The sequence below is a fragment of the Ornithorhynchus anatinus genome, chromosome 2 (genome assembly GCF_004115215.2).
Source record: "Ornithorhynchus anatinus isolate Pmale09 chromosome 2, mOrnAna1.pri.v4, whole genome shotgun sequence".
Classification (NCBI taxonomy): domain Eukaryota; kingdom Metazoa; phylum Chordata; class Mammalia; order Monotremata; family Ornithorhynchidae; genus Ornithorhynchus; species Ornithorhynchus anatinus.
In genome coordinates this window covers 130,366,026-130,378,839 of record NC_041729.1, presented here as the reverse complement: position 1 = coordinate 130,378,839, position 12,814 = coordinate 130,366,026, and the positions used below count along the sequence as shown (strand labels likewise).

Below are 12,814 nucleotides of genomic sequence, written 5' to 3'. Positions count from 1 at the left end.
CAACAATGGCCAATAGCCCTTCAATAGCATATCTTTTAGCACTCCTTCTTCCTAAAGAGCTTTAAGCCAACCGGTTGGTCTTGGGAAGAAAAAGTGCCCTTACTTATCTGTATATAAAGCATCGACAATAATAATGTTGGTATTTGTTAAGCGCTTACTATGTGCCGAGCACTGTTCTAAGCGCTGGGGTAGACATAGGGGAATCAGGTTGTCCCACGTGGGGCTCACAGTCTTCATCCCCATTTTACAGATGAGGGAACTGAGGCCCAGAGAAGTTAAGTGACTTGCCCACAGTCACACAGCTGACAAGTGGCAGAGCTGGGATTCGAACTCATGAGCCCTGACTCCAAAGCCCGTGCTCTTTCCACTGCGCCACGCTGCTTCTATCAAATTATTCACAAACAAAAGAAATTTTCTTCCCAAATAATAGTCTCTGTGCAGCAGTATCTGAACAGCACAACTTGAATAACCAATCAATCAAACAATGGGATTTGAGCACATACTGTGTGCACAGTGCTGTACTAAGCACTTGGGAAAATACAACAGAACAGGTAGCCACGATCCCTGCCCACAGAGAGCTAAGCAGGTGTTCCTCTCTGTATATATCCAGCATGGCCAAATCTTATACACTCAAGAGCTGCAAATCAGAAACATAATATGGCTGAGAGCTGCAGACCCTAAATATTCCTTCAAGGGGAATGCAAGTCGGCATTCATTCATTCAATCCTTTTTATTGAGCGCTTACTGTGTGCAGAGTACTGTACTCTAAGCGCTTGGAAAGTACAATTCAGCAATAGAGACAATCCCTGCCCACAATGGGCTTACTGTCTACAGTGCTCTGCACAAAGTAAGCACTCAATAAATACGACTGAATGAATGAATGAACAGAAGGCAGGAGACGGACAAGTAAACAGGCATCAACAGCATCAGTATAAATAAATAGAATTATAGATTCCAGGAGGGGTCAGGACGGGCAAGGGCTGGTGGTGAGTGGCGGAGAGCAGGCTTGTTACACACATCATAACCACATCCTGAGACCGTCTTAGCAAAATCAAGATATCTTGTGAAACTAGGAAATGAATAGGTACTAGGGAAATCAAGACCCGTAGAGCCGCTCATGTTACAGTATATTTCAAGACATCCCCTTTCATATCTTATCTATTTAGGTTATATGCCAGGCTCTCTATATTCGGTAGTTTTTTGAGGGCAGGGATCATGTCTACCAACTCTGTTGGACTGCACTCCCCCAAGCGTTTACTATAATATTTGGCATGCAATAGCGCTCAATAAATACCACTGGTTGATTGATAGATTCGGTACAAATGCTAAGTAGACTCCATTTTCTGCAATAATTGTCCTTCGGCTGTTTCAAAATAACTGAGGGAAATACTAAAATGAGTGAAGAGCTGCAAAACAGAAGCCTCATAACTGGAGTTCAGACTTTTTAAACCTAAAAATTTACAAAATAGTATCATTTTAATTTTGTGTGTTTTGAAAAAGGTATGAACAAACATATGGTATCCAATTCAACCAAGAAAATTATGCTGTTGATTCTAGCAGATCATCCGGGGCAGTGTCTTAAACTGTCACTAAGTGCTGTTTTACTCTCTCATATGCCTTCTTACTGACCAGGCCCACTAAGCTTGTTGTGGGCAGGAGATGTATCTTGCTCTGCCCACAGTAAGCGCTCAAATACCACTGAATGAAGGAATAAATGAAAGTCCTGAGGCCACTTCCCCACTGACAACCAGATCGACACAAACCACAAAGCCTTATACTTTCTTTTCAATTGATGGTATTTACTGAGACCTTACTGTGTACTAAATCCCTGGGAAAGTACAATACAACAGAGTTGGTAGGCATAATCCTCTATCCTCAGGGAGCTTACAAACTAGTGGGGGAGAGAGACACTCAAATTAATTACTGATAGGGAAAAGGACAGAGGACAAACTTAGCTTTATTATTTTTAACCCTAATTTAGAATGCTGATACTGAAAGAGATGTGAAACTAAAACAGCATAATACGTCATCCCTTAGTAGGAAACAAGGAGAAACCTAAGTTTCGAATTTCTTAGTTAATTTCTTGAGGTGATTGATGTTTTAAGAGTAAAGTGGAGACGTACTGCCATCATGTGGTGAAAGCAATGACTTTCCCAAGAATGCATTTCTGTTTTTAACATCGCACCTAATAGATTGTCAAACCATCAATCGATCTATCAATCAATAGTATTTATTGAGTGCTTACTATGTGCACTTGGGAAAGCACAATACGGGAGTATTGAAAGCCCACCCGAGCTTACAGCCTAGAGGGGAAGGCATACATTTATCAATCAATGGTATTTACTGAGCGCTTACTGTGTGCAGCATGCTGTGTTGAGGGCTTGGGAGAGTACAATGCAACAGAATTAGCGCACGTTTTCCCTGTCCATAGTGAGCTTACATTTTGTAATATATAATTTAAAAAGATATACACCTGCTGCAAATAAATGTCTCTAGCCCTCCCCCAAGGAAGTGTTTCAACGTTTCTAAAATAAAAGGGACAGCTATAATCCTTTATCAAAAATAGCCACATTATTCATCTATATTTATTCACGTTCTTCCCACACATGTCCAGGTATAGGATAAAGTCTGGATTGTTAGTAGATATTACGGGTATATGACACCGTTCGACTTCTCGCAGAATACGCATTCTGTACTGCCTTGGAAAGTGTGAAAGTCCCATCGCATTAGAGTTGCCCCCTTTCCCACAGAAGTAGAGTGTCCCAGAAGCCCCCTGGGCATCCAGGAAGCCCACATCTTCAACTTTCTCATCTTCTGGGGGCCTGGAAGGTGGGCCAAGGCCAGGAGCTGTTGCCATCACCCTTCCTGCCTGCCTGCCTTTCCATCACCGAGTGATATTCCACTCCCTACAGGAGCGGAGGACAAATGGTGAGTCTAACGTATTAGTCAGTCAGGGTCTACTGTGTGCAGAACACTGTTCTAAGCACTTGAGAGAGTTCGACAGAGTTGGCAGACACGATCTTGGCCCGCTTCTAACTTTGACCATTGGGGAAAGTTCTACATTTCCATCAGGACGGCCCAAACTGGAGTAGGGAGAAGCTGGAGAAGTTGAGAAATGAATGATATTCTTGAATGTTATGGCTTCTAAATGAATCAATTTAGCTAATGGCTAAATTTCTCCCTCTGTATCTATTCTCGCCAGGAGGGGTATTCGACAGGGTATGGTTTGCTAATCTACGACACCCTTGAAATTAAATGGCTTCAGGACAAATTTTGTTTCCTCCGTTCAACTTTGGTTTATGAACCGCCACCGCTTCTGATTGGTTTCCCCAAGCAGGATCTGACTAGTCAAGAAATTTGCTCTGAGTGCTTGCCGTGCCTAGGCCTGATACGATCAGTGGGAAAATCTGCTTGTTGAGTCCCCAGTACCAAGTGATGTAATCCCCTCTGGTTGAGTGGTTAACGAGACCACTTATTCCGGGTCCCAGACAGTGCCTTCTCATGTTCCTTCCACAGTGTCCCTACAAACCGCCAGCCAAGTTCCCTCCCTCAAACATGCATACTAGGGCTTTTCCCCATCTGTCTTCTCTCACACTCAGCACCCACTGTATCCTGCTTCTCATGGCAGCGGGCAGTCAGTTTCCCAGGTCTCCTGATTACCAGTCTCTTGCTCCTCCAAAAGAAAAAAAAATGGATATGAGAAACTGTGCAAGGTGAGCAGTTAGCATGTGATGGCTAGAATTTGGTGGGGAGCACTAAAAGTGAAGACATCAGACAATGTGGTCAGGAGGACAGCATGTCTCAGGAGACGCTACTAGAAGCACGAAGTGGTGAAAGGGTTGGGTGCTTTTTTTTTTTCCTTTTCCTTACAAGCCTGGCAGAGTTTCAATACCTTTGGTAAACTAGATTAGAAAAAGTCCAAAATACATCGCAAACAATTTGCAGAGAAAGCAGAACATTTTGTCCACCCCGGCCTAAGGACCGGAGCCTTTGGGATGGGGTGGGGAAATGAAAAATGAATCAGGGAAGACCTCCTGGAGATGTGATTTCAGAAGAGCTTTGAAGATGGAGAGATCGATGGTCTGGCAGTGATTTCCGGTTCCAGACAGAAGGGAGGGCACGAGCACAAGTTGGCAATGACAGAGACGAAGATGGGGCACAGTACGTAGGTTGGCTTGAGAGGTGTGAAGTATGAGAAGTGGCCTAGTGGATAGAGCACAGGACTAGGAGTCAGAAGAACTTGGGTTTTAGTCTCCCACTTCTAGACTGTGAGCCCGTTATTGAGTAGGGATTGTCTCTCTCTGCTGCTGAACTGTACTTTCCAAGCACTTAGTATAATGCTCTGCACACAGAAAGCGCTCAATAAACACGATTGAATGAATGAATGAATCCCCATTCCACCACCTGTCTGCTGTATGACTTTGGGTAAATCACTGAACTTCTCTTGTCCTCAGTTCCCTTATCTGTAAAATGGGGATTAAGATCGTAAAACCCTATGGGGAAAGGGATTGTGTCCAACCCGATTTGCTTGCATCTATCTCAGGGCTTAGAACAGTGCTTGGCACATAGAAAGTGCTTAAATACCACAATCATTATAATTATTACTGTTATTATTATTGTATAGTGGGAAATGAGCAAGGATTAGTAGGGGTGAGAGAACTAATCTGAGCGCCTGGGGCCAGGGGTCACAACTCCCTGCTTGATTTGGGAAGGAGTGGTTATCAGAGGTTTTGGAGGAGTAGGAGAGGAGCCCAAAAAGATGCTTTAGAAAAATGATCCGGGCAGCACGGTTAGGTATGGACTGGAGAGGGGAGAGTATGAAGGCAGGAGGTCAGCAAGAAGGCTGAAGCAGTAGGCAAATCAGGATATCCCAAGGGCATAGACCAGCGTGGTAGGCAGTTTAGCTGGAGAGGAAGGAGTGGGTTTTGGAGATGTTAATAATGATAATAATTACTATTAAGGTATTTGTTATGCACTTCCTCTATGCCAAGCACTGTATTAAGCATTGAGGAGCTAAAGGATAATCAAGCCCCATATGGGGCTAATGTAGTAATTGGTGGGAGAAAAGGTACCGAATCCCCATTTTGCAGATGAGGCTGCAGGCACAGAGGCACTGGGGACGGAGAAGTTAAGTGACTGGCCCAAGATCACACACCAGGGAAGTGGGGGAGCGAGGGTTAGAACCCAGGTCCTCTGACTCCCGGCCCCACGGCCCCTTCCACTAGTTCCCCAGATAATGTGAAGAAAGAACCAGCAGGATTTGGAGAGAGGGAGAGAGAGGAGAGAGAGGAGAGAGAGAAAGAGAGAGAAAGAGAGGAGTCAAGGATTACGCCAATATTGCAGGTTTAAAAGATGGAGAGGACCGTAGTGAGACAGGAGCAGGAGGAGGAGAGGATTTTTGAGAGAAGATGAAAAGTCTTCCTCTCTCTCCCTGCTATTTTCAATCTATCACTCTCTGCTGCCTCTCCAATCTATCGATGGTATGTATTGAGCACTTCTTGTGTCGAGAGCACACACTTGGGAGACTACCCACACAATGAGCTTAGTTTCCTCCATCTTAAAAAGTGACACTTGCCCACTCCAGGACTTAGCCCCTTCTCTGCTCCCACTACTATCCCAACTCCCAGAAAGGGCTATAAAACAAGGGCTGCTTTTCTCACCATCAGCTCTCTTCTCAACCCACGGCTGTCAGGTTCATTTTGTTGAGACTGAGCTCACGAAGGTCACTGGTGATATCCTTATAACCACATACATCTTAATCCTCCTCGGCCTCTCAGCTGGTTTCGACTCCATGGACCACTCCCGTCTCCTCCAAACCTTACCTGGCCTCGGTTTTGCCGACATGGTACTAGCCTGATTCGCCAGTCTACCTGATCTGACCACTCCTCAGTTTCATCTGCTGGCTCCTTTTCTGCCTCTCATTCTCTTCCTATGGCATCCTGGTAGGCTCTGTTCTGGGTCCTCAACTCTTCTCACTCTAAATCCACTTTTGTGGGTAGGTGAACCACTCACATGGTTTGAACTACTGCCCTTAGGTAGATGTCTCCCAAATCCTTCTCTCTAGCCTTGACCTCTCACCTGACCTGCAATCCCACAACTTCCCGTTCCCAGGATACCGCACTTGGGTGTCCCGCTGAAACCTTAAAGTCAATATTTCTACAATAAAACTACTCATCTTTCCCCCTAAAGCTACTCCTCTTCCTAACTTTACCCCTATCAAAAATGATAATAATTGTGGTATTTAAGCGCTTACTATGTGCCAAGCACTGTCCTCAACACTGGGGTAGATACAAGGAAATCGGGTTGGACACAGTCCCTGTCCCATGTGGGGCTCACAGTCTCAATCTCCATTTTACAGATGAAATAACTGAGGCACAGAGAAGTGAAATGATAATAATGTTGGTATTTGTTAAGCGCTTACTATGTGCAGAGCACTGTTCTAAGCACTGGGGTAATGAGGCTGGGGTAATGAGCACTGGGGTAATGAGCATAACAGGGTAATGAGGCTGTCTCACATGAGGCTCACAGTCTTAATCCTCACTTTACAGATGAGGGAACTGAGGCACAGAGAAGAAAAGTGACTTGCCCACAGTCACACAGCTGACAAGTGGCAGAGCCGGAATTCAAACCCATAACCTCTGACTCCCAAGCCCAGGCTCTTTCCATTGAGCCACACTGACTTGCCCCAGATCACACAGCAGACAAGTAGCAGAGTCAGAATCAGTGATAACAGCACAATCCTTCCTGTCTGCAACCTCAGTGTCATCTTGATGCCTCGCTGCCTTTCAACTGCCATTCAACCTACAGCCAAATCTTGCTGGGTCTTCCTGCACGACATCTCTCCTGCCATTCCTCCATCTTGGGACAACCTCTGGTCAAATCACGGCTATTAGATCAGCTTCCTCACGGAGCATCTGCCTCCAGCCTCTGTTTTAGAGTACAGGCATGGCCTATCGGTTAATGTGCGGACCCTCTACCCTCACGGCTCCAGATGCTGTTTCCTACTTTCCCACTCAATCCATCATAGGTATCTATTGAGTGCTTATTACGTGCAGGGCACTTACTGAGAGCTAGAGAGAGGTACAATACAACAGAATCAGTGGACAAATTCTCTGTCCATAACGAGCAGATACCACTGAGAAAGAAGGGGATGCGAAGTGGAACTGGTTGGGTTAGTGGGTGGAAAGACCAGTAGTGGCTTTTGCAAACCTGTCAAAGGGTTTCCCTCGCCTCCCCACCTTTAAAAAGCCCCCGCTTTCCCACCACCCCAACCTGGGGGCTTTTCCGCTCCTCCCCCATGCAAGTTGTGACACTTGCTCTGCAGCTCTGGGGCTACTGTTCGGCTCCCCACCACCACCCGAGGGCTACTCCAGGGGGGGCGGGGACTCTGGCCCTAAATGCTGCTGCTGATGACAATGATGATATCTGCGTCGCAGTGACAAACATATCAATCCAGAAGCCCTTTCTGTGCAAAATGCAATAAGGACTGTGGCTTCTTCATTGGCCTTTTCTGTCACACATGACCTTTAAGAGAATTTTACTTTCAGTGTCTTCAAGAACAAAAGACTCCGTTTGTGAGTGTCTGCGTGTGGTGTCTGAAGAGCACATACCCTGTCAAGTCACACTGCTCTAGCTTGAGGCCAGAAGACGCACTGAGTAAGAAAGACTTGAGTTCCTGGGAAAAGGGCAACTTATAATTTTCACACACCACATTCGCTTCAAGACGGCATTCCTTTTGTGCTCACAGTAATGACAGAGCAATGTTCGATGAGTACTTGCAAGGCCCAAAAAACAAACTGTCTTATACTTTTCTTAGATTAAAAGCCACAAACCTCCGCCATTCGCTTCAGTTGGGATTTTGTGTCATTTAATTCTTCCCAGAGGTCAACCTTTTTCACTTGGAGTTCATTTATTTCTCTTTTTAGTGGGGTAACTACTTCATAGACTCGAATCTGAAAAAAAAAAAAAAGAGCAGATTGTACTGAACTCAGAATTACAAATAACACGTCAAAAATAATCCAAATTGAAAGAAATCCTGAGAGCTAATATGTGATCCTAGTCAAATGGCAGTTCTGTCTCCACCACTCAAAGTGAAATATCGTGCAGCAAGAATACCCACCTTAAAAGTTTCAAGATATGAAGAAAAACTTAAAATTACAATTATGGAAGAATTTGGACAAACAAGAAAAAAATGCCATCGTGAAATGGCCAGTTAAAAATAAAGGAAGTCTGAACACATACAACCTACTCTGATAGGCACTGTGGTCCCATCCTTATTTTCACGGCAACAAAATGGGAAGTTTTGCTCACAATTCGGCACAGTCGATTTGGGTAACACTAGACTGGCATGGATGCTTCCTTCCCATTACCCTGGAGCTGGGAGAACTAACTAGAATGCTAGAGGGTTTTTTTTCCCCACTTCTCCCCCCTCACACCTTGCTACACATTTGAGTGAATTTTACACATTGAGTTGAATTTTAGGAGGCAGCAAGGGAAAGGGAGAGGGTGAAAGGAATGGAAGGCTGGCTGAGGAGGTGGTAACAGGGGGAACCAACACAGACCAAATGCTGGGCACATTAATAAACTGCTGGGCACCAACTTGGCCGTGTGTGTGTACGGCACACATTCGCAAGTGCAACTTATTCAACATAAGTGATTATGTTGGCTAGCCCGTGATTGACTAGGAGGGTCTGCACACCCAACCCCTCCTCACAACCACAAAGTGTTCCCATTCCTGCCTCCCACTGAGAGGAACTTCAGCAAAAACCGGCTGTGGGAAATTAATCTGATTTTTGTGCTGTTCCCCTATCAACCAATGGTATTTATGGCACACTTATTGTGTGCAGAGGACTGCACTAAGTGCTTGAGACTATGATCCAAAAGAGTGGGTAGGCACGATCCCTGTCCACAAGCAGCTCACATTCTCCACTATTGCTCTCTAACCGCCGTAAAGCCATCGTGCTCTGCTATAGCAAAGGTTACCGTCTCCTTTCCTACCCAGCGCAGGGCCATCAGAGCCCCCAAAACATGTTTCCCCCATGCCCGTACTTATCCATACCCATTGCGGCTGAGTCTTTTGGGATACTTCTTTCTTCATGTGTGTTTGTGTGTGTCTGTGTCTCTGTGGGTGGCGGGCATGGGGGTCTCCCTTCCTCACCTTCCCTGTTTTTTTTTTTTCCCTTTTTGGTATTGAGTGCTTACTGTATGCCAGTCACTGTACTAAGCGCTGGGGTAGATACAAGTTCATAATAATAATGGTATTTGTTAAGCGCTTATTATGTGCCAAGCAGTGTGGCTCAGTGGAAAGAACCCGGGCTTGGGAGTCAGAGGTCATGGGTTAGAATCCCGCCTCTGCCACTTTTCAGCTGTGTGACTGTGGATAAGTCACTTAATTTCTCTGTGCCTCAGTTACTTCATCTGTAAAATGGGGATTAACTGTGAGACTCACGTGGGACAACCGGATGACCCAGGATCTACCCCAGCGCTTAGAACAGTGCTCTGCACATAGTAAGCTCTTAAATACCAACATTATTATAATTATTCAAAGCTCTGAGGAAGATACAAGATAATCAGGTTGTCCCATGTGAAGCTATAGTCTTAATCCTCATTTTACAGATGAAGGAACTGAGACCCAGAGAAGTGAAGTCACTTGCCTGAAGTCACACAGCTGATAAGTGGTAGAGGCGGGATCGGATGCGACTCGACAGCACTCAAGACCACTATAAGACCACAAAAACTTAGGAGGAGATGAGGTGATTGAGTGTTTTAAGGGTGATGGTAAGGAGTTTCTCTTTAATGTGGAGTTGGATAGGCAACTACGGTAGGTTTTTGAGAAGTGGGGAGATAATAATAATGTTGGTATTTGTTAAGCGCTTACTATGTGCAGAGCACTGTTCTAAGCGCTGGGGTAGACACAGGGGAATCAGGTTGTCCCACGTGGGGCTCACAGTCTTAATCCTCATTTTACAGATGAGGGAACTGAGGCACAGAGAAGTTAAGTGACTTGCCCACAGTCACACAGCTGACAAGTGGCAGAGCTGGGATTCGAACTCATGAGCCCTGACTCCAAAGCCCGTGCTCTTTCCACTGCGCCACGCTGCTTCTGCTGAATGTGTTTTTAGAAAACCTGCCAGTCTCACTTTCACAACATTGCCAAGATCCACCCTTTTCTCTCCTTCCAAACTGCTACCTTGCTGGTACCAGCTCTCATAATATCCCCACTGGAATATTGCATCAGCCTCCTCTCTGATCTCCCATCTTCCTGGCTCTCCCCGCTCCAGTCTATTCTTCATTCCACTGCCCGGATCATCTTTCTACAGAAATCCTCTGTGCATGTCACTCCCCTCCTCAAAAACCTCCAGTGGTTGCCTATCTACCTTCACATGAAACAAAAACACCTCATTCTTGGCCTCAAAACTCTCCATCACCTTGTCCCCCTCCTCTACTCCCCCAGCCCAGCCCGTACACTCCGCTCCTCTGCCGCTCACCTCCTCATGGTCCCTGGTTCGCTCCTGACCCGCCGTCGACCCCTGGCCGTCTTACCGCTGACCTGGAATGCCCTCCCTCCTCACATCCGCCAAACTAACTCTCTTCCCCTCTCAAAACCCTACTGAGCACTCACCTCCACCAGGAAGCCTTCCCAGAATTAGCCCTCCCTTTCCCTCTACCCCTCCTCTCCTCCACTGCCCCTACTCCCTCTGCTCTACCCCCACTCCCTCTGCTCTACCCCCTTCCCCTCCCCACAGCACTTGTGTATGTTTATATATATTATTTATTATTCTATTTTATTAATGTGTATATATCTATGATTCTATTTATCTGTTTTGATACTATTGATGCCTACTCATTTGCTCTCTGGCTCCCCCTTTTAGACTGTGAGTCCGCTGTTGGGCAGGGATCAACTCTGTTGCCGAATTGTACATTCCAAGCACTTAGTACAGTGTTCTGCACACAGTAAGCGCTCAATAAATATGACTGAATGAATGAAGGAATTGGAACTCATGAGCTCTGACTCCCAAGCCCGAGCTCTTTCCACTAAGCCACGATGCTTCTCTGTTAAGTTATTCAGGTTGGACACAGCCCAGTTCCCACCAGGGGCTCTCAGTCATAATCCCCATTTTACAGATGAGGTAACAGAGGCACAGAGAAGTTAAGTGACTTGCCCAAAGTCACACAGCAGACAAGGGGAGGAGCCAGGGTTAGAACCCAGGTTCTTCTGATCCCAAGGCCAGGCTGTATTCTCTAGGCCTAAGTTGCTCCTCTTCTCTTTGACTCACCCCAGATAAATCTTGGTAATTCTGGAGGTCAGAGTAAAACCTGAAAAAGCTACTGAAGAATTCAGTTGGGGAAATAAGTTACTTCCTGGCAGTAGACATAAGCTGTGGTTGTTCAAGAAGAAAGTGGGTCCTGACAATGGAACTAACAGTTCTGGTACTAAGAATTTGCAAACACCACTGCCAAAAGAAAAATAAGTGGACTGTGAATCAGAAATATAAGTCACATAATTTCCCATTAAATCCATAAATTGGCCTTTTTGTTCATTTTACACTACTGACATTAGACACTCACAGAGACATATTCAGGAATGGAAAGTTGATCTTCAGAAAGAACCTTCAGTTTGGCATAGTGATCGTCAGTCAACTCTAGGTCACGCAAACTACGACGGATATCTCCAGCCCGTTCTCTTAACTGATGATTAGTCTCTTCCAGTTGTTTCTGCCTCAGTAAAATGGTTTCCATTTCCTGTTTCATTAGCTCCTGGTGTTTTCTACATTCATAGATAAAAAGTGGTCAGCTGATACAAAAATGTTTTAGATTTCATTTTTTACCAAAATAAGGAAGTGGCAGAACATATATGAGAGAACTATAAGGGATTATAAAATCTAATAGGAAAAGTTCATTTAAACCACAACAAATTTTTTTTTCAATGACCAAAATACAAACACAAACAAAGCAGACTACATCTAGATGGTTAGAGGAACTGGACAGTTGACTAATATCAGGTCACTGCCGACTTGTCTGTAATCATCTAAATGAATGGCATTTATTGAGCACTTTAAGGTGTGCAGAGGACTGTATTAAGCACTTGGGAGAGTACTATATAAGAGTGGGTAGAAGTGTTCCCTGCCCACCAGGAGATTACAGTCTAGAAGGGAGAAACAGATAATTACATACATAGGGGCTGTGGGCCTGAGGGTGGGATGAATATCAAGGACTAGAAGAGTACAGATATAAGGGCATAGGCAATGAAGAAGAGAGAAGAAATAGGGGAGATTAGGGTTTAGTTGGGAAAGATGGTGAGATAGGCAGTTCCATTGCATATGAATTGCATATGAATTCCATTGCATATGAATTGCTGCATATTGAGAAGCAGCGTGGCTCAGTGTGGAAAGAGCCCGGGCTTGGGAGTCAGAGGTTGTGGGCTCTAATCCCAGCTCCGCCGCTTACCAGCTGTGTGACTGTGGGCAAGTCACTTCACTTCTCTGGGCCTCAGTTACCTCATCTGTAAAATGGGGATGAAAACTGTGAGCCCCACATGGGACAACCTGATCACTTTGTATCCCCCAGCTCTTAGAACAGTGCTTTGCACATATAAGCGCTTAACAAATACCACCATTTATGAAGAAAGAGGATGTTCCAGGTCAAGGGGAACAAATGGGCAAGATAGATGAGATCGAGATCAAGTGAGTAGGTTGGCATTAGAAGATCAAAGCATGGGGGCTGGGATGCAGTAGGAAATCAGAAAGGTAAGGGAAGCGAGGGAGACCTGATGGAGTGCTTTAAAGTTGATGGTGAGGCGTTTCTCGCAGAAGCG

The 12,814-nt window shown here is 45.3% G+C and overlaps 1 protein-coding gene across 5 annotated transcripts in view; it reads right to left on the bottom strand.

Annotated features, from left to right (window-relative positions):
• PIBF1 (progesterone immunomodulatory binding factor 1) overlaps positions 1-12,814 on the bottom strand; it is a 280,353-nt gene that overhangs the window by 253,031 nt on the left and 14,508 nt on the right. For all 5 annotated transcript variants that reach the window (XR_003756003.2, XM_029055569.2, XM_029055543.2 and 2 more), the window contains exons 4-5: positions 11,569-11,767; positions 7,833-7,952 (exon numbers count right to left, since the gene is read on the bottom strand). Coding sequence is in view for 4 of the 5 variants with exons in the window: in XM_029055569.2 (XP_028911402.1) it covers positions 7,833-7,952; positions 11,569-11,767 (319 nt within the window). In the remaining variant the exon portion in view is untranslated. The remainder of the gene's footprint in view (positions 1-7,832; positions 7,953-11,568; positions 11,768-12,814) is intronic.